General features: G+C 36.1%; 1 protein-coding gene across 1 annotated transcript in view; it reads right to left on the bottom strand.

Annotated features, from left to right (window-relative positions):
* The window catches only part of znf618 (zinc finger protein 618), a 45,320-nt gene extending 23,022 nt beyond the window's left edge, over positions 1–22,298 (bottom strand). The window contains exons 1-4 of the mRNA XM_037692458.1: positions 22,010–22,298; positions 5,355–5,682; positions 3,993–4,070; positions 273–317 (exon numbers count right to left, since the gene is read on the bottom strand). Coding sequence (XP_037548386.1) covers positions 273–317; positions 3,993–4,070; positions 5,355–5,655 — 424 coding nt within the window. The 5' untranslated portion in view covers positions 5,656–5,682; positions 22,010–22,298. The remainder of the gene's footprint in view (positions 1–272; positions 318–3,992; positions 4,071–5,354; positions 5,683–22,009) is intronic.
* Positions 22,299–22,827: the final 529 nt, after the last annotated feature.

Here is a 22,827-nt window from a genome sequence, read left to right on the forward strand (position 1 = left end):
ATGTTAAGGAAGCCTGATAAATCCTGCTCTCGGAGGACAGACAGTCAGCCTTTTTACCACCAAATTTAACTTTTATTTTCTAGCAAAATGTTGGTAAATTATATATTTTAAAGTATTACTGTAATTATCTGCCTACTGCATTCACAGTTTTAAGCTAAGTCTAAGATTACGCGTTCTAAAGTATATCTATAAAAAGACAAGTTAACCAACTTTTATATCATGCAAATAAAAGCTAAATTTGTTTAGTGGAAAAATGACAAAAGTGTACTTACTATTGGGTGTCTGAGGCAGACCATCTCCAACCATGCTCTCTGATTCTACAATGACAAAAAAGATTTGAACGTGCTTGAATAGATTTTTGCCAACATGTTATAATAGACTCAATTTTTTCACATAAAAATGATTTTTATGACAATAAAAGGTTTATAAGCTGTATTAATGTAATGGCTATATACAGGTCCTTCTCAAAAAATTAGCATATTGTGATAAAGGTAATTATTTTCCATAACGTAATGATAAAAATGAAACTTTCATATATTTCAGATTCATTGCACACCAAGTGAAATATTTCAGGTCTTTAATTGTTTTAATACTGATGATTATGGCATACAGCTCATGAAAACCCAAAATGCCTGTCCCAAAAAATTAGCATATTTCATCCCACCAATGAAAGACAAGTGTTTTTAATACAAAAAAACACCAACCTTCAAATAATCATGTTCAGTTATGCACTCAATACTTGGTCGGGAATCGTTTTGCATGAATGACTGTTTCAATGCAGCGTGGCATGGAGGCAATCAGCCTGTGGCACTGCTGAGGTGTTATGGAGGCCCAGGATGCTTCGATAGCGGCCTTAAGCTCATCCAGAGTGTTGGGTCTTGCGTCTCTCAACTTTCTCTTCACAATATCCCACAGGTTCTCTATGGGCTTCAGGTCAGGAGAGTTGGCAGGCCAATTGAGCACAGTAATACCATGGTCAGTAAACCATTTACCAGTGGTTTTGGCACTGTGAGCAGGTGCCAGGTCGTGCTGAAAAATGAAATCTTCATCTCCATAAAGCTTTTCAGCAGATGGAAGCATGAAGTGCTCCAAAATCTCCTGATAGCTAGCTGCATTGACCCTGCCCTTGATAAAACACAGCGGACCAACACCAGCAGACATGACACCCCAGACCATCACTGACTGTGGGTGCTTCACACTGGACTTCTGGCATTTTGGCATTTCCTTCTCCCCAGTCTTCCTCCAGACTCTGGCACCTTGATTTCCGAATGACATGCAAAATTTGCTTTCATCCGAAAAAAGTACTTTGGACCACTGAGCAACAGTCCAGTGCTGCTTCTCTGTAGCCCAGGTCAGGCGCTTCTGCCGCTGTTTCTGGTTCAAAAGTGGCTTGACCTGGGGAATGCGGCACCTGTAGCACATTTCCTGCACACGCCTGTGCACAGTGGCTCTGGATGTTTCTACTCCAGACTCAGTCCACTGCTTCTGCAGGTCCCCCAAGGTCTGGAATCGGCCCTTCTCCACAATCCTCCTCAGGGTCCGGTCACCTCTTCTCGTTGTGCAGCGTTTTCTGCCACACTTTTCCCTTCCCACAGACTTCCCACCGAGGTGCCTTGATACAGCTCTCTGGGAACAGCCTATTCGTTCAGCAATTTCTTTCTGTGTCTTACCCTCTTGCTTGAGGGTGTCAATGATGGCCTTCTGGACAGCAGTCAGGTCGGCAGTCTTACCCATGATTGCGGTTTTGAGTAATGAACAAGGCTGGGAGTTTTTAAAAGCCTCAGGAATCTTTTGCAGGTGTTTAGAGTTACATCGTTGATTCAGATGGTTAGGTTAATAGCTTGTTTAGAGAACCTTTTCATGATATGCTAATTTTTTGAGACAGGCATTTTGGGTTTTCATGAGCTGTATGCCATAATCATCAGTATTAAAACAATTAAAGACCTGAAATATTTCAGTTGGTGTGCAATGAATCTGAAATATATGAAAGTTTAATTTTTATCATTACATTATGGAAAATAATGACCTTTATCACAATATGCTAATTTTTTGAGAAGGACCTGTTTATAAATATTGCTAAGAGTACTGTTAAGCTGCGGTTCCACATTTTAGCTTGTTAAAACAGAAAAAATAGCAACTTACAAGCATGTGCTTTATTAATAGCATGTTGGCATGAAGGAATCAGAGGCTTGATAACAAAGGCTCTACTGTGCACGGCCATGCTAACTTTCCATCACATACATTAATTCAGCTTTGATGCTACCTTTGTAGCAGAAGGGAACATTTAAATTTCATTATTTCATCGGGTTTGCAGACAACAATGTGAGGTATAAAAAAAGTGCAAAAGTCTTATTAATAAGGACTTTTAATTTTCATCTCATCACTGTTTGATAATTACAGAGTACAACATCAATAAGTTCCTAAATTCTGGGAACATTACTTACGACAAAAGACAAAGCAAGATGAATGATGAATAAATGTAATCTTTGGTACCCCAGGCAGCACCACATATAAAAAGATAATAAAGAAACTCATTTCTGCTGTGAATATAATTGCATGCACTCTGAACAATTTTGAAAATCAATGTTCTGAAAATATTTTTGCATTCACAAATCTAAATAAAAACTTTGTTAAAGGCAAAATAAAATCAGAAAAAAAGAATTATAAAGTCCCCATGTACTTATTTAACATTCTAATGCGTTTCAAAAATTACATATGAAAACAAACATCTTCTTGATATCATTACCAGAACCACCACTTCTCTCCTTTGCCTTGGATTTTCTGCTCATAAACATTTTGTTATAATATCCAACATATGCACGAACACTGATATGTTCTTCTTTTTCTTTTTTCTTTTCTGAGTAAGACATATTCTAGCTCTTTTTTCAGAAAACAGTAAATCCTCTTTGGTTAAAAAGACAAAGAGAAATGCAATTTGAATCCCCACTGGCTTGTTTAATTAAACAGATTTATGCACTGCTTCAGAAAGGCTGTATTTTAAGTACAGTAGCTCCTCGCTACGTAGCGGTTCGTTTTTCGCAAACTCTCTCTATTGCGGTTTTTCGAAATAAGATTGGACATGACGCACAACTGGCTGATTGATAGATGAACCGCAAGATCGGCATGGAATTTTTATTTAAAATAAATTATTTAAAATTATTTAGCACCTGCGTGCAGAAGCTTTCTGTGCGCTGCAGCAGAGAAGTGGGCGTGGCCAAGAGTGGCAGGTGCCAGAGAGCAGGGCGGCAGAGAGCTGAAATCATGACATTCTGTGCTCTTTTAGAGCATTTAGAGTTTAGAAACATTGTTTAGAATTTTGCAAGAGTGTGGGAAGGGTTTAAAATGCCTTAATATATATATAAATACTAAAATAAAACTACTACTTACTACTTGTACTATTATTCCTACTTTGCAGTTTTTCACTTATCGCAGGACTTCAGGGTACGGATCCCCCGCGATAAACGATGGACTACTATATGACTTTTGGTTTTGGCTGTTTGTATTGTTTGGAGTTGCTGCTGCTCATAGTACAGTAGTATTGATCACATACAAGTTACTAAATATTTGTGTTTTTATAAATATTAGACCAAATCTATCATCCAGTGAAACCATATGGTGCATTATAAAACAAAAAGTGAAAAAGAAGCGTGTTAAACCGTTGAAAACCTTTTTTATTGTGCCATCAAAGAACTGTAACATTTCAAGATCACCATAAATGTGCTCAAATGTTCCCAAACACTTGGACAGTACTGTCTGAAGAGGTGACGCAACACAGACAGAAATATGCCTCTATGCTTATGTTTTGAGAAATACACAGTGTAAAAATATTTTTTTAAGTATCTAATTTCATTATTTGTTTCACTGCTAATGCTGTATATACATTTATACATAATGCTTATATAATCTGAATAGTAGAGATTTTTAAATTATATTTTAGTCTTTATTTTGGAAACAAATTGGTAAATTGTGTACAAAACACTGCAGCATCTTACCTCTGTGTGCTCTGACGTGCGTCTGGAAGCAGTTATAATACTTGTACTTCTTCCCACAAACTGCACATACATACGAACCTGCAGAAAACAATGATCAAACAAAAAAGCAAAAGTTTCATTAGGAATATAGACAAATAATTTAGGTATAGCATCCTTCTGTTACTTCACTGCAACTTAAGACATCTCCAATAAATCATAATCTGCAGATCCACTTGGCTTTATTTCTCTGAAAAGTATTTAATTAATAAACATTATTATTGTAAAAAAAGCTGCAAAGATGGTCTTCTACATCATTTTAATGTTTGGATTTGAGTTGAAAGCTTCAGATTCCAGAGACTTTTCGTTTTACCAGAAGTTATTTGGAACAATAGTACTAAAGTCACTAAACAAAGACAAACATTGTACAGAAGCAACATACTAAGGCTATATTTTAGCATTATTAAAGATGGTATGAAGCCAGCTTTTAACTATTTATTGTGTACATGCGTGCATCTAAAAAAAATTAGAATAATATGAGTTTCACTTTCAGAAATGATTGACAAGAAAAATTGAACTTTTTCACGGTATTCAAATTTTGTGTGTGTGTATTCTAAGTCAAGTTGTCACAACACTGGAATTTCAAACTCAACGCAAACACTAAAAAACATACTATTTTTGATGATGCAAGAAAAAATAAATACAAAACAAATTATTTAAAATCATAAATAATTGTTTGTTCCAAACAAATCTTTTTCATTAGCAGCAGTCATGGTCCTAACGGAGAATAATTGAAGCACAAACAAAAACTGATTGAAGGTGAACTATTGGTACCTAAATTGACTTTATCATTAAAAAATATATATTATCCTGACAACATTACTAATAATGAAATATTTTATAAACAGTTTTTAAAATCTATTTCCTGTACTTGTTTTAAAGAAAAATCTCAAAGCTGTGAGTCAGAAGAAAAATTAAAAAGTAAAATTGAACATTAAAATACAATTTTTTAACTTTTTTAACACAATTATTGAAATCCTTGATGCTTAAACATTTTTTTAATATATATAAAACAGTTTTCGTAAGCTAAACTGTCCAATCTTTGCCAAATCATTTATTAGTGATGTAATTAGGCTGCAAATAATATTAGGAATGTTAAGTTGGAAGGAATATATGGTCAAAAGTTTTAGATGTGAAAATTGCCATTGGGACCGTGTTTTAAAGAGAACTGTTAGAATAAAAACTGTTCACTAAAGATCACCAGATATGAGCTTTATTAAAATCATTGCCTTTGAAAATTAGCACTAGAATATATACCTGTATATATAAAAAATTGAAACACTTTTCTCCAAGTATATGCATGTATGGTAATACACAGTCACACACCTATGCATGAGTCTGTGCTCTTCGTTGGAGGAGGAGTACCAAGGGCAAACATACCCTCGGCTGGAGCTCTACGGGGTCCACCTCCACTTGTTCCTCCATTCTTCCCTCCAATGACAACACAGATCTCAGCAGGATTGACATCTCCAACTTTCCCATTGCTCTTCTCCGATGTCCCGGGTTCTTTCTTTACAGCAATTGGTGGTGGAGTAGTACTGTTGGTTGTTGAGGCATCTGTGGCTGTATTCCCATTCCCACTGTTTGCCTGCTCCTTCCCAGGATTGGGTGCCTCCTGTGCACTCATGACTCCACCTCCTCTGAGCCTGTGTTATTGTTTAAAGAATAAAAACAGAGCGACAAGAACTTTATTGCCAATGTCAATATCAATTTATTTATATAGAACCTAAAAACAACAAAAGTTGACTGAAGTGCTTTATAATTTAGTCAAATTAAAATGAAAACTACAAGAACAAGAAAATACATCTTGAGTCACTAAGGAAACACAAGAAAGTTAGCAATAAAATACAAAACACAACAACAAGAAAAAACAGCTCTAACTTGTTCTCAAACTGCCTGACATGGTGACATGGCAGAGGCTCAGTGATTTGAGCTCTTTAGCATAGCAGTTTTCACACAAAGCTTTTAATAAAAAAAAAAATCAGTAAACAAGTTCTCAGCTTCTTTTTGAAGAGAAAAACAACTTTTTACATGAAGGCACGTGTTTCAACCGTGAATTTTGGTGCTTCGACAAGACGGAGGTTTATTCCTGAGGTCGGCCTGTTAGCTTAGCTCGTAGCTTGGCTTAGCTTAGCTGCTTTTAACAATCCAAAAACGCAATTTTGGACGTTAAAACAGATTTTAAAGAGAAAAGAGAAAGGGAGGAGTCAGTGAAAAGCACCGGAATTGAGCCGTGTCTTCAGTACAAAGTGAGAGACACGGAGAAACGATAAAGCCGGTAAATGAAAATGAGGTTGATCATTTTTGTTCATCATGCGATTAATTGATTTACTGTTTATCACGACAGGCCTAAGCATGAATCACCTTTACAAGGTCTCTGAAAAGGACATATGACTTCACCTTGGCAATTAGTCTTAGCTGGAAGATACCGAATTTCACAACTGCAGTGGAGTAGCTGTATGAAGCCAAGGTGCCAAGACTGCTAAGGACATTAAATTTACCAAAGCTGATGACTTCAGTTTTATTTTCATTTAGATTCAGAAAACTTAGTTTCAACCAGACTTTAATGTTGTTTAGACAGTTCAAGAGTGGTTACAGCAGAGTGACCCTGTCTAGCTTAATGGGTAGATACAATTGAATAACATCAGCAAAGCAATGAAAAGGAATGTTATATTTTCTAAAAATGGACCCCAAAGGCAACATGTAACGATTAAAAAGCAGTGGATCTAAAACAGACCCTTGCAGTACCCCACAAGTCAGAGGAGATGAAGAACATGCCCCTAAATAAACAGAAAAACTCCTGTCAGTCAGGTAGGGTCTAAACCAGGATAATACTGTGCCTTTGATACTAACCACCTGCTCAAGCCGTGACAACAAGATGTTCTGGTCCACAGTATCAACAGCAACAGAAAGGTCTAAAAACACTAAAATAGCAGAGATTCCTGAATCAACTGTTAAAAGAACATCATTAACTCTCTTAAAAGGGCTGTCTCTACTGTGGCCTGATTTAATACTTGACTGGAATTTTTTTTACGAGTGGATGCAGCACAGCATGTTTAAAAGTAGCTGGAACACAGCCTGATGAGAGTGACATGCTAATCTGGATAACAAATAACGGACCACGAGTGTGAAAAACTTCCTTAAACAGATGATCTATTGACCTGTCAGAATACAGTACACAATCTTGGTTATGACAGGAATAATTCAAGATGTACAACAGATAAAAGTCAAGTTACATTTTCTGTAGAAGAATAATCCCAATATCAAAAACATCAATAGTTTGACTTTTTCAAAGAAAAACAGCATGTTGATAAACTCTTAATAATTTACTTTTAATGGCTCAAACCCACAGCACCCAAATGCTGCAATTTAAGAAAGGCCTAAATTACACAACTTCCCACCATAACACATGGCTATAAAAGGCCTTGTGGAGAGAAAGAGCTCAAATGCAACCAAGCAAAACAGATGTATGTCAGAATGACTGATATTATAGAGGGCGGTAAAAACTGTCTTCTATTAATAGTGCACCATTACAGCAACAAGCCTCTTCATAGCCCAAACGCACCTTTCTTTGGACCTGACATATGACCAACAAGCCTCAGCAAACAATCCTAAAATGGGTAACACAGAAACAAAACATTACTGGTTTGCAGCTCAAATAGCTGACTTGAACCTGTAATGGAAAAAATATTTGTGTAGTTCTTAATGGACTAGAAGTTTGTGCTTCAGTAAAACTTTGATTTTAGATCTAACATACAATAATCAAACAAGCTAGAAAGCAATTCCAAAAATCAATTTAAATGTTTTTGTTAAACTGTAATTTCCTGTGCATGTTTTTTTTTTTTACCAAACTATTCATGTAATTTTAACATTTGGTTCCTTTAGGTTTCTAAATCTGGTGTCCTCAAAACAAACTAACTAAAAAAGCAGCAATAAAATACTGATAATTTAACCTAAGAGCATTATGTGCAAAAAAAAATCTCCTAAAATTACATCATTTAAACTTGTAATAACTCTTGTAGATTTTTACTTGTTATAAACAGAAATGGCAACAACAACAAAAAATAAATAAAAATAAGCATTCACTATTCAAAAGAAAAACTTTAACATCAGACTCCCAATATAAATGCAAAAACTATTGATGATGGACAACTTACTGTGATGTGTAGGCCTGGACTTGTTATAAATGTGATATTTTAAGTTGAACAGTTTTTGCATAAATTATTGGTTGTTATTAGAGCCCAACCAATATATCAGTAGGGACGATATTTTAGGCTGATATGAAAGTTTGGGGACATTTCTGTATCATTGATAATTGGCCCATTATGCGCAGACATAAACACTTCTAATTTTCACCCGTAAAATGTTGGGAACAAGCCGTGTCCTTACTTGCAAATGGCGTAATTGTATAATGTATCCAGCAGAGGGAGCATGTGGACTACTCTCGCGTCATGGCCATGCTGCACACTACTCATAGCACAGCCAAAGCAGGGAACAATACTGTGTAGCACATTTTGCTGAACAGAGCATGGTGAGTTTATTGTACGTGATCTTTAAAATATATCAAAAATAACAAATTATCTTCAATCCTACAACTTGATTGTCATTAGTAACGTTCCTCTCAAGTTAGCAAGTTAACGTTTAGATAACCTAGCATAGGCTATTGCCGTGTAGAACTTTAGCCAGAACAATAAATCTAAAGTAGAGGTAAAATATATGAGTGTTAGTAACGTTATTGTTGTCTTCCTCAATGAAATGCATTGTCTCAAATCTTTACTTTGCTTAAAAAAAAACAACAACAAAAAAAACCACTGCTGCGGTCAATACTAATTAGGGCTTCACCATACGTGACTGACAATGAACAGGGAAGGGCGTTACTTTGTTTAATTTATATTTTTGTAACACACTAGATAACTTTATAGTGAATAGTGGAGGGTAGAAAATGTGAACGTATGTTAGGAAGACTGCTTCAAGACTTCAAGTGTTAAAACAAGTTTAAAAGTAGCTGTTTACTTAGATTCTTGGGGGTGGACAAAGTTCAAACATTTTCAGCCATTATATCGGTTATCGGCATTAGTCTTCCCTGCCCAATATCGGCACCGGCGATAGTCACAATTTCCATATCGATTGGGCTCTAGTTACAATGTTAGCAAGCCAATGTCAGTCTGGTGGATAATTAGCTCACATTAAATTGCTGCTGATAAATAAGGGCACAATGGTAGAGTCTAGAGCCACAGAAGAATATAACAAGCATGCAGTGCTGTGCAAGTCTTACTGTACAATTTAGTTTATTTATACAGAGGTTCCAAATCAAGCAGACATCTACCTTTTTCTTTTTACAAAGTGACACTGACATTTGAAACATTCAGACATAACATTTTTCAAAATACAAAATTAGTCTTCTGTCTTTCTATATAAGAAGACTTGGAAAAAGCAAAATTCCCACCTTTGTTAATCAACTTGTTCCAAAAAAGTATCTGTTTTCTTAGCTGTACAGTCATCCATCCATCCATCCATTATCTTTTTCCACTTCTTCCTTTATGGGTCGCAGGGGTCACTGGTGCCCATGTCCAGCTATCAGTGTGCAAGAGGTGGGGTACACCCTGGACAAGTCCAAGTCCATCACTTGGACACATAGAGACAAACAAGACAAACAACCATTCACCCTCTCACACACCTAGGGACAATTTAGGGTTACCATTTAGCTTAACATGCATGTTTTTGATCTGTGGGAGGAAACCGGAGTGGACGGGGAAAACACACACATGCACAGAGAAAACTTGCAAACTCAACCCAGAAAAGTAACGGGCTGGGATTTGAACTGGCGACCTTCTCCCTGAGAGGTAGCAGCTCTACCAAGTGTGCCACTGTGCCACCCACTGTACAGACATACTGTATTTTAAGAAATACAATCTCAAGGCATAAAAATTGTACTTTTGAACCAACAAGGTGATTCTCAAAGAGGTATTAGCTAAAAACCTGACATCAGCAGGACAAAACAAGAAGTAGCAGGACTTCACAAATATAAAAGAAAAAACTGAAAAGAATGTCACCAAGAAATAAACTATCCAAAAAAGGCCCTGACATGGCACTTGAGAGATGCGTCAGCTGATTCATCTGTTAGATGTGCCTAAAGAACTGTGAAGAATTTGTGTTTTAGTGACAGGCTAGAAACAAAGTGCCTAAAAATAGACGAGAAAGAACACTTAAACAAATTACAAGAACTACTTAGAAGAAAAATAGAGAAATGAGTAGTGGTGCAAGACTGTACAAATGTGTTGTTTCTTTTGTTAACAAAATATTAGAAGAACAATAATTTCATTGTTTTAGTATTCCCCACTTAGCTGCAAGCCTAATTCAAATAGGACCAAAAGCCATCAATTTTTAAAAGCTGTACTTTATCTTTTATGTGACTGTGAGGCAAAATGTGTTTGTTTTGAGTTTTTTTTCTATTATTATTATTATGTACACAAAAATAAAATACTATTTTCCCCATTCCTGCAGTGAAGTAAATAAACAGCACATTAGCAGTCTCACTGATTTGTTTGACAAGGACTACAGACATTACTACAGACATGTCCTGTCCTGAAGGTTTTTTAAAGAAACAAATGCCAGAAAAAAGTTTTTATTTTATTTTACTTTACATAAAACAATACTGGGTGAGGGAAAGTTTGAGTCATTGCCTCCGAATTTATACACACATAAAATATACTAGAATTTTTTTTTCTAAAACAGGGAAGAAAAACTCAAAATCCAAAGCAAAAAAAACTTTAATCAGTTTTTCCTGTAATATAATTATGTTGTTTGTTTCTTTGATATTTTGAGTAAATACAAATTATGACCATATATTCCAGTGGTAACAGGTACATATTAACAAATTATTTTTATTAAATAGCCCATTTGGATTATAATGCTGGCGGCATGGTGGAGCAGTTCGCAGAGATGCCGCCTCTCAGCAAGAAGGTCATCAGATCGAATCCTGGCCAAGGGGCCATTCTGAGTGGAGTTTGCATGTTCTCTCCGTGCATGAGTGGGTTTTCTCTAGGTAGTCAGGTGTCCTCCCACCAACCAAAAACATGCATGTTATTGGTAACTCTAAATTGTCCCTAGGTGTGAGTGAGAGAGTGAATGGTTGTTTGTCTTGTTTGTCTCTATGTGGCCCTGAGATGGACTTGCGACCTGTCCAGAGTGTCCCCCACCTCTCGCAGAGTGACTGCTGGATATGGGCACCAGTGACCTCCGTGATCCAAAAAGGAAGAAGCAGGTAAAGATAATGGATGGATGGATTCATAATGCAATCTTACAAAGAAACAATGATTACCTCACAATACAAGTCCTAAAATAACCATCTGGTTATTGTTTAGATAATACAGCAAATAACGTGGTTTCAGGTGAGGTCTAAAAAAATTGTCATCTACAGTTGATATTATTGAGAAATGTTCTTTGTGAAACATGAAACAAAAGTGAAACTTGTGAAATTTTCTGTAATCTGGAAAGTCCAACCAAAACAAAAAAGTGCATTTACTAATTTCCAAGGTTATGAAATTATTCAGTGTGGATGCTTGTTAAGCATTCAAGATCAAAACTGGATCAATTTTAGAGTCATAGGGTCAAAGATCAGGGTCAATTTCATCCCTTTCTTTATACTGCTAGAATTTGATTTATAATTTGAACTAATTAACAAAGAAATGTTAAACTTCTCAGCTGGACACCTCATTGGTCAACAGTTTTTTTTCTATTAATTTCAAGGTCACGGGTAAAAGGTCAAGGTAAAAAAAAAAAGTCCCTTACTTTAAATTGCTTTAATCTGATAAATGTTAAATAAAGAAAAGTTACTTCAGAGATGGACACCATGTGGGTAAACAAAGATCCCTATTACTTATTTAGGTAATGGGGTCAAAGGTCAAGGTCCCTCCTTTCTTCGAATTGCTCTAAATTGGGAACCCGCAGCCATCAGCATCCATTCGCATTCACAGGAAATGCAATTTCTCTATTTATAACTGAATTTAAAGTACAGTTGTACTTTTAGAAAAATGTTTTTGCTGTCTTTTGAGTCAGCAAAAAAAAAGTACATTCACTGTTTACAGAACAGTGTTGAATTTTACATCCAAGTGGCGTGAGGTCAAAAAGTTAGTTCAACATTTTCCAACTCAGAAAAGTGAATTCTTGAAATGGCTGAAATTCCACTTGAACTATCCTCAGTTATCTTTCAAAACAATCTTAAATGTTGGTAATAGAAGATTTATTTTATTCATAGGATCATTTGTGGAAAATCCTTGTAAGAGTAAGTCTTGTTTATACTATATCTATGATGGTTTAGAGTCCACAGTAATGCGTACTTTGAATTGCTGTTTTACACTTTTGAATGTTTTTGGAATTACTTTGGAAAACATCCCCACTGACATGCAGAACATTTTTTCAGTTAAATAATCCTGAAAACATACAAAAAAGATCAAAACTATTAAGTTATTATACTTAATTATTATAAAGTAACACTTTTTTTTTGTGCTAAAGTATGCAACCCTGAGCTGAGGTTAAATTTTAGTGAAAGTCATAAAACTGTAAGAGATTAATGGTATACTTATGAAATGAATAATTGCAGACACGATAGTCGGCAAGGTTATAAAAACACTTCAATGAAATAACTAGCTTCATCTTAAAAATGTATGGTACTTGGGAAAACATGTTCTACTTGAAGAGAAAAACAGCCAAGTTTAAATCAACCAAATTATGTGTTCTGAAGGAAAAAAAGCCTTATAGTCTAAAATTGTATGGGGTTTTTTTTCATTGTAAGTAACTAAATCAGAAAATGTTATTTTACTAGACAGATATAAACATAACAGTTTAACAATTAATGATTTCTGTTCACTTGAAAATACAATATTTTCAGGAATAGGTTCAGTAGATTCACTACAGGAGATGAAACTTGTTTTGTTCAGAAAGCTTAATAAAGCCATCTAAACTGTAATAGACTTCGGCTGCTCCACTCTCTTTCCACAACTGCTGTTTAACAATAACTAATCCAGTCAGTCTAATACACTTATTAACCTACTTTTCTTGTACTGTAGATGCAAAACTGAACAAATGGGAACAAATTAAGCCTCTGAAACAGGATGCAAAAACCAAAGATGTGATCAAAAATAGTCTTTTGTGTAGGTACATTACGTAATTCCCTGTTAGGTACTTTTTGGTGCTTGAATGTCACAGGTCACCCCTTAAGTGGCTTAACAATCAAAAGATTAATTACTTTGAAATCTGGTATACAAAAACAAGGTAAAATATACCAATACGATTCTTTTTTTTTTTTTGGCTGGTCCCTTCTTCAGGGGTCACCACAGTGAACAGGAAGACTTGGCAATTGTTTTTACGTCGTATGCCCTTCCTGACGCAACCACAGACCACCGAGCTACCGCACCCCTCTGTGTGGAACAGACAGCTGACATCTACGGCATCCGGGGAGCAGATGATGGGGGTTAAGGGCCTTACTCAAGGGCCAAGAGTGGGACAAATGAGGGTGGAGGCAGGTGTGCGTGCTTCACTTGTCACACTCAATTTTGATGTTGTCGGTAGTTAACCGGGAGTTAAACCGGCGATCTTCCAATCAAAGGCCCACCTTCTCTAACCTCTGCGCCACCACTCCTAATTATACCAATATGATTCTGATCATCTTAAATAAATATGATTATGTGAATAATCGTGAACTCCAACTACTGGCTGCAACTACCTACTGCCAAAATGAATAACAAAGTAGCTATAGCACCATTAAAAACAACAGCACAACAGACACTACAATATTAGTGTTACAGTGTCATGCAATAATCCATAAACCATGCCAGTGTTTCCCCTACCATTATACAAGCGGGGCGCCCCGTCCCGTCAACAGAACCGAGCGCACCATCTACCAAACCCCACCCTCCACCCACAACCACCTGTCGGCACTGACGTAATACTAAACTAGCGGCTCGCAATGCAGGAGTACTAGCTAAAAACCTAAAGGCAGCCTCTTCCCTCATGCTGAACCCTCACGCTGAACGCACCACTGCCACTTGAAAACTGTTGGTACAAACAGCGCACGGCTCAGATGTGTGTCTGTCTCTCCCCCCGCCGTCTTTTAGGAGCCTGATCTGTTGAACCCAGTAAAATTAAAAAAAAAATGCTGCACATTCTGCAGTATTATATTATACAAGTACTTGGTAAAATTATCAGGAGCATGAGTATTTTTATGTCTTTGTGGGTAACAGTTAACTTGGCCAATGTTTAGATCACAATAGCTTAAAGCTAATTATTGAGTTTAAAAGTATTTAATCATATTTATTTAGATCCAACTGGAGTAAGGCACAAGGCCATTTTTTATAATCTTCATTCAAGCTTAGCTAAACTTAGAATCACAAACAAAATGTATCACTTTATTATAAATATCTTACTGGCTTAGATGAGACTAGTTCCTAGCTTACTAGAGTAAGACTGTGCGGATGTGACTTTAACCAGTTCACATTGACTCAGCATTGGGCTAGTTGTGTCTCCAGTCCCAGTTCCTTCTTGATGTTGGACCTGCCTCAGCCGTGGCTCCAAGCGAGGTGAGCAAATAATCAGCAAACTGTAGCCATTGACTAGTCCGTGAATCGACGTCACTGGATGAGCCCAGGCTGTACTTGTAATCTCCCAATGTTGCCAACTTATCAATTTTAGCGAGTATTCAGACCACTTTAGCAACTTTTTTCTTTTTGCGTTAAGTGACTAGCAACAAATCTAGCTATTTCTTCCAGTGTGTTCGGAGACTTTTAGAGGATGCGTATGACGGCACTAATCATTCTGTAGTCACGGTCTTCAACAAGCAGCGAGTGCTGCCGTAAGCCCCTCCCCCTTCCAAAGCTCTTACAGACGATTCAGCCCATAGAGTGGGGAACATACTCGCAAAGGAGATATACCTACACCGGAGACGAACCAAATAGTAATGAAGAAATCAGAATTGTTCTTAACAATGGAGAAGCTGCTTTAGATTGCTATTTGCTAACAAAAGACTCATTCTCTGTGAAGGTTGTGTATTAATTGCAGGCAGGTTTTGGCTTCACCGTTTTCATTAGAGTTTAATCGGTGAGGGAAATTAGGCCAAAAATATGACTATGACAAAATGAGACAACGTTCAAATTATCTGACCTTTTCTTCTTGGAAGAAATTAGATTAATTTATAGGAAACATGCAGGACTGCCTAAATTAGATCGTTCATGCAAATTACATTATTCATGCGGCATTTTGAATGTAGATGCTGAATTACAACCCCTGGCAAAAACTAAGGAATTGCCGTTCTTGAAGGATGTTTTTTCAGTTGCTTAATTCTGTAGAAAACAAAATAAATAAAGCACAGGCATGCCACAAAACTATTGTTTTTCCAATTTAAACCTTCTGGCCTTATAAAAAAAAAAGAAGAAACATATTTATTGTAATCAGTCACATCCGTTATTTTATTTTAGATCAATTGGAGAAAATAATTACAGAATGACTCAAATCAAAGGAGAAATTATGGAACTATAAGAAAAATGCACCATGAAAAAGGTTTGGTGCACCCCCTCTGTCTTTTATAACAGCTTGAATTCTCTGAGGCAGGACTATTTGCAGTCAATGCCATCACCATTGTCTTTATTGAAGGAAAGTTTTTACATTTGTTGCCATAAGGCATTATGGCATTATCATCTTGAAAATTGTAGTCATCATAACCAAACATCCTTTCAATTGATGGAATGAGAAAAATGTCCAAATCTTGAATGTAGATTTTGACACCTGACGTAAGCCCTGATACAAGTGTTTGTTTTAGAGCTGCAATTTAAAGAGTAATTCAATATGCTCCTCAAAATTTAAGTGATTCCATTTTCTTTCCTCTGACTGACCTAAAAAAAAAAAAAAAAGCAACGGTAACTCAATACAAAAATTATATTTCTTCAGTTTTTTATTGTTTCTTAATGCCAAAATGTTGGAATTAAGAAAAACGCTTTGTGGCAAGTCTATGATTGTTTTTATTTAACAATATTTAACTTGTTGAAAGAAGAACACTGGTGATCTCATAATTTTTGCCAGAGGTTTTAGTTAATAAAATACTGGTTGTGGTTTATTTTTCTTTTATTAAAGCCAAAATGCAAAACTCACAACCGGACTTTGTGTTCCTCTCATAGTCTGAGGATTCATGTATAATGATGCCTACGGCTTTATAACAGGATGAACATCTAGGCATGCTGCTCGATGTGCCTTAAAATACAGCACAGGCTAAAAGGTCCAAAACAAAAGGAGTTAACACCACACATAAAGTTCCATGAAATCATCCAGTACCATTTTTATAACCTGAAATGTGTAAACAAGCGATTTAAGCAAAGATATATGGCAGAGTTTATGTCAACATATTCAGCCAGTTTTCTTTTTATGGTTAATCCGAGCTGTGTTTCATACTATGTGCGTACTTGTTAATATCCTTATATTATTGTGTGGGATTTATAAAATGGGATAAAATAGAAAATAAACAAAAATATAAACACAACACTTTTGTTTTTGCTCCTATTTTTCACGAGCTGAACTCAAAAATCCAAGAATTTTTAGATGTACACAATAGGCCTTTTTCTGTCAAATATTGTTCACACATTTGTGTAACTCTGTGTTAGTGAGCACTTCTCCTTTGCAGAGATAATCCATCCACCTCACAGGTGTGGTATATCAAGATGTTGATTATTAGACAGCATGGTTATTGCACAGGTGTGCCTTAGGCTGACCACAATAAAAGGCCACGCTAAAATGTGCAGTTTTATCACACAGCACAATGCTACCAATGTCACAAGCTTTGAGGGAGCATGGAATTAGCATGCTGACTGCAGGAATGTCCATGTTCAGAGAATTTGGCAGTACATCCAACTGGCCTCACAACTGCAGACCATGTGTAATGTTTGTTGTCCATAACATACACCTGCCCATACCATAACCCTATTGCCACCGTGGGTCATTAGATTCACAATAACATCAGCAAACCGCTCACCCACACGACTCCATACACGCAGTCTGCCATCTGCCCTGTACAGTGAAAACCAGGGTTCATCAATGAGGAGATCATCTCTCCAACGTCATCAGTTGTGAGCATTTGCCCACTCAAGTTGGTTATGATGACAAACCGCAGTGAGCTGGAGACCTCGATGAGGATGACGAGCATGCAGATGAGCTTCTGAGATGGTTTCTGACAGTATGTGCAGAAATTCTTTGGTTATACAAATCGATCGTTGCAGCAGCTGTCCAGGTGGCTGGTCTCAGATAATCTCGAAGGTGAAGATGCTGGATGTGGCGGTCCTGGGCTGGTGTGGTTGCACATGGTCTGTGGTTGTGAAGCTGGTTGGATGCACTGCCAAATTATCTCAAACCTCTTTGGAGACGGCTTATGGTAAAGAAATGAACATTCAGTTCACGGGCAACAGCACTGGTGGGCATTCCTGCAGTCAGCATGCCAACTGCACGCTCCCTCAAAAATTGCAACATCTGTAGCATTGTGCTGTGAGATATAAATGCACACTTTGGAGTAGCCTTTTATTGTGGTCAGCCTAAGGCACACCTATGACCTTGCGGTCTAACCAGCATCTTGATATGCCACACCTGTGAGGTGGGTGGATTATCTCGGCAAAGGAGAAGTGCTCACTAACACGGATTTACACAAATTTGTGAATATTTTGAGAGAAAAAGGCCTAGTGTGTACATAGAGAATCTTTGAGTTCAGCTCATGAAAAATGTGAGCAAAAACATTTTTTTTTGCATTTTTATTTTGGTTCAGTGTACTAAGGTTGGGTTAACAAGAATAACGGCCCCAAAAACATAGGTTCTTTAGAAATTTTACTTTAAGTAATCAGATAGTATTTGGGAAAAACACAGTACAGTAGATAATAAACCATTGTGCTTCTAACCTGCTGAACGTTTCTTGTTTTAAAAGTGCACATTTGACCAAAGCTCTGAATGTTCAGCAGACTGGAAAAAGAGTCCAGATATAAATACAAATTTGTTTGAGGCTCATGAAAATATTTCCACTCTGTAGGGATTAAAAATAGGAATTTGCTAAAACTGGGGGGATGAATGAAAAGGGGGGGGGGGGGCAGTAGTCAGTTCAAGCTCTGCTTTGACTTCATGTTTATATTATCCAGAGAGTGGGTGTTGAGTTTGACCAAAACCTGTTTCACACTGGTGCTTTGCATTCCCCATTTCTTTAATCAAATGCAAACTTTTCTGTCCTCTGTAATAAATGTCTTCCAAGATGGTGTATGACCAGCGATTTCAAAAAGCAATAATGCAGAAAAATGGATAAACCTCACCACCCCCCTCTCTCTTTCACACACACACTCATACTTCACACACACACACACGCGAGACGCTTAAAAAAAAAGGGAAAAAAAAACTGTGTCGTCTAGTAAAATTCCATCAGCATACACTAAAAAAAACATAAAACCTTTTCAATCTATATGTTAATGCCATGAATTAAAATTTAATAACAAGAGATATTGAAAAGCAGACTTGAATTATACAAAACTAAATCCTAAAAGATCAGACCCCTAAAATTAGAAATTCAGGGCTGCATCCGGATTGCTGCTAAACCCTTGTAGGCTGGCAGATTAAATTTTTGATGAAAATCAAAATTACACTGCACACTGACGCAGGCGCAGCAAACCTGGCACTATTGTGATTTATGGATTCATTAAACCCGCGGGAGTTTCATCCCCTCTCCTTTTCACTCAAAGAAATGAGATTTGCTTTGCTGAAAATTTGTATTTTCAGAAAAGCTACTCAGGCTCCGCTCTACCTACAGAAATGGTCATAAAAAAATGCTTCTGTGTATATAACCACTGCACGTAAACAGGCCTAATTTTCATTGCTGCAGCAACTGAACATCACTATGCATTATTCATGAAAGCAATAAGGTTCATTTTTACAAAGGAAGTAAAAAAAAATGCAGAATGCACAGATTTTTTTAATGCAGTACTTTCAACCCCTGAAAAGCCATTCCCTTGAGACTAATTTAACTGAAGATATTTTCAGACATTTTCTAGATGCCACTATGGAGGAAAAAAAAGAACATAGGATGTTCACTCTGCTTAGGAGAGATGTACGATTTTCAGACATGTTTAAGAATCAAACTGTAACAGTGTGCTAAAATAAAGACAACCTCAAATTTGCTGCTTTCACTTAAAATAGCAAGTGAACTCTCAAGCAAGCTAACAGGAACTACATTTTAAAACCTTTAAAGGGGGCAGTGATATAATCCACCACCATCTTGTGTTTCTTACGAGTCCAGAGAGACAAACGTTCATTTAATCTGAACTACTAGCTTTAAAAATCCCAACCACAGAAAAACTTTTATTTATGGAAGTACTCAAAACCTCTAACTGCTTTTATTTTACATACAAAACAACTAAAAGGTGAACTTCGTAAAAATATATTTTGGGAATATTTGTGTTTGAAAATGTGGTCACTTTTATGCATTTTCTTTAACTTAAATGCATAAATTAAGAAAAAAGGTAGACTTTCTGTGTTATGCTTTTTTTTCTCTTCCCGAAATTCAATGCATCTGTCAAACAAGCTGCTTTACTTGGAAATATTGAGTTAGTTTCATGTTATATGACCTCGATTCAGGGCGTAGTATTCATTGATAATGAAGGTAAACAAAGTTATTTATATCACAGTCAGTTCTCTATCAATTCTCACAACAAACAAACTATTTTTTCCTCTTATTTCTACAGTTTGCTGTTCTCTCCTAATCTTGCTCATAAATATAAGGTTGCAAATCTACCATATACATCACATTTTCATCTATCTATAATTGAAAAGTACTGCATAAACATGTTATTCTAACAATTAAACAAGTCAAAACTTTATTCTCCTTCAAGCCAAAAGACAATTTTGTACCACTTGTACAAAAGTCTAATAGCTTATTGGTTTAGCATCTGTTGTTTACGTTAGGGATGCTTGATATTATCGGCATGGTATCGGCCAATTTTAGCGATAAAGTTAAATATCTGACATTGGCCATTCCATCAAAATAACTCACCGATATAAAAGGCTTCTGTTTTAAGTTAATTTTCAATTTAAGAAACTGTCAAGTATATCTATTAATGCACTACTACGTATGCACTTTTCACTTGTGAACAGGTTGAGTTTAGATTTGTGAAAATGTACAAATTTGCACTGGTTGAGTGTTGTCATTGTGTTAGAAAGAGAGAGTAAATGCCATGAATAAATTTGCCATTAATCCAAGTTGAAGCGTTACATTATTTTCAGCCCTTTTTGGGCATCTGCATTTGGTAGCAGGCCAAATTGACAAAGACCATGCAGAATAATGTAGAGTTTTAATTCCGCAGCAGAAAAAGCTATGTAGTCTATGTGAGTAGGTCTAGGAAAAAAAATATTGGTATCGGTTATCGAATATCAGCCAAAAATCCAATATCATGCATCCCTAGTTTATGTTATTGTGGAGCACATATTTAAACTTTTTTTTTTTAACCACAAAAACTACTTTATGCTTTTAGCTGTAAGTTAATTTGCAAGTTGCCCATTTAAATGAAAACCTCCATAAACCAAATCAGCATTATTCTCAACATTTTTATAACTTACTGCTTGGTATTTACATTATTCTGCCCCCTAATAAACTCAGCGCACTGGTTGGCTTCTCGTGAATTCAGTACTTGAACTCAAACTCCTGCGTTTTGAATAGAGTTTGCAAGCAAAGGTCAGAATTTTGCACACCTACCTCACACTTTTTCCCCCCACAAGCTCTTTGAACGGAATGAATAAAGATTTTGAAGGTCAGCATTAAAATTACCCACAGAAAAAAAATGGCCTCTGCAGTTTCCTTTCACATTAAAATAAAAGCAAGCCAGGCAAGATGGGAAACTGTTTGGCGTCTGCAGGATTAATATAAACAGTAGAGGCACTAGTTGTGATTGTTTTTCCTGCCCTCAAATTATGCTGACATATTATTTCTTTCTCCCAGTGCTGTAAAGTTCATTGTGAATAATTCTTTTTCCTCCCTCTCTGCAGTATTACAGAATTTCAGTGTTTAAATACAAAATAAAACACAGGCAGCAGCATTTAATCTAGGAAGACAAATAAATCAAAAATGCAGATTTATAGAGATTACATCTATTAAAGCCACATAAAATGAAAGAGTTTCTGAAAAATGTAACATGCATTATGAATAAGAATTTAAAGCATTATTTTTAACTGTAATAAACCAACAAAAAGCACCCAGCACACAGTAAAACTAATTCTAAATATGTGAGAAAAAACAATAAAACAACCACATCTCGTTACATTTTCTAATTTAAAAAAACAAATGTCTGCCTACAGGTGGCGCCATTGGACACGGCGTCGAAAAATCCTCTCGTTTAAAAAAAAAAAAGATGTCATAAAAATAAACGTCGAAACATGTCTCGGTTAAAAAAAATTTAAAATAAAAAAACGGCGCCGTGGCGTTTTTTTTAATTTTTTTAATTCATCTGCATTTACGGTGAAGAAGGAGCAATTAAAAAACGAGCAGGAGCAAAAAAAAAAAAAAATGTCGGCGCCGTGAAAACTGCCAGAGGAAGCAACTCTCCAGCTTCAGCTCCAAATTTTTGAAGGAAAAAAAATAATCACAAAACATGGCTGCAGGAGGTTTTCTTCTGTTTCAGCTTGTTCTTCCCCCTCATCGTCATTCATTGTAATAAAAGAGCGTTTTCTGCTGTGTGTGGACGAACTAGACGCTTCACTACAAACTTTATTACTAAGAATTTTACCTCCCTTCAAAAATATATAAAATAATAGCAGATTATTTGCTTCAAAGCCATTATTAACCTGATGTAATGGTGAGTAAAATAGTGCGAGGACACAGCCTGGTCTCATCATGAAAATGGCAGGTTGGAATTTCACATCCGCTACTTTAAATTTCTAAAAATTTTGGATTTTAAAAATGGAAAAACAACAATTTGACATACCTCCAAATGCGATGTAGCTCATGCGAAACAGGCTCCTGCTGCAGAAATTCTTCCTCCTCCCCGACTAGAGGTGACTGCACAAAACTGCTTCCTCCAAAAAAAAAAAAAAATTGTGAATTAGTTATGAGAATTTTCCAATGGTAAAACAAAAAAAAAATCTGCACAGCGGGTTTTTTCCTCCGCCTCGACTCGCTTCGTTACATTTTTAGTAAAGCGTAATGGCGTGTTGTTACAAAATTGTCGAGGTTTTTTTAAGGCTTTTCGTGCCTTGAACAGAGGAGGTTAGTGTTGCCTTTCCTCCTGTGAAAAATTTCGTCCGCCATATACAAGGGCAGATTCAGAAATTGCAGCTCTGGCCTGAATATTATCTGGTATTAAAAAAAAAAAGGGAAAAAAAAAAAAAAAAAAAAAAAAACCGAAGAAGAAGAAAGAAAAAAAAAGCGTATGTAAGAAAAAAATGTTGGCCGACAATAAAGTTACACGGAGATACAAACAAACAAACGATGGAAACATTAAAAGCAGAACATATTTGTTTTAAATTAATTAACTACCGTAAGTAATTATTTAAAGATCAATCAGTAAATACTTTTATTTGCAATGAATAAGATCTTAAACGGACAATGTGTCTATTAGTTGTTTTAGTACAACTTTACTTTTCAATAAAAACTTTAATGATTCATATCATACCACATTTGGTTAGTTTCAAATACTTTAAAGGCTTAAGTAGTTATAGTGCATTAGATTAAAAAGAAAATCCTGACTTTTTCTTGTCAAATAGCTAGCCTGTAATTTTCTGTACTTCTTGGTCATAATTTTTG

Source organism: Nematolebias whitei, chromosome 18 (genome assembly GCF_014905685.2).
Source record: "Nematolebias whitei isolate Nwh7 chromosome 18, NemWhi1, whole genome shotgun sequence".
In the NCBI taxonomy this organism is placed as follows: Eukaryota; Metazoa; Chordata; class Actinopteri; order Cyprinodontiformes; family Rivulidae; genus Nematolebias; species Nematolebias whitei.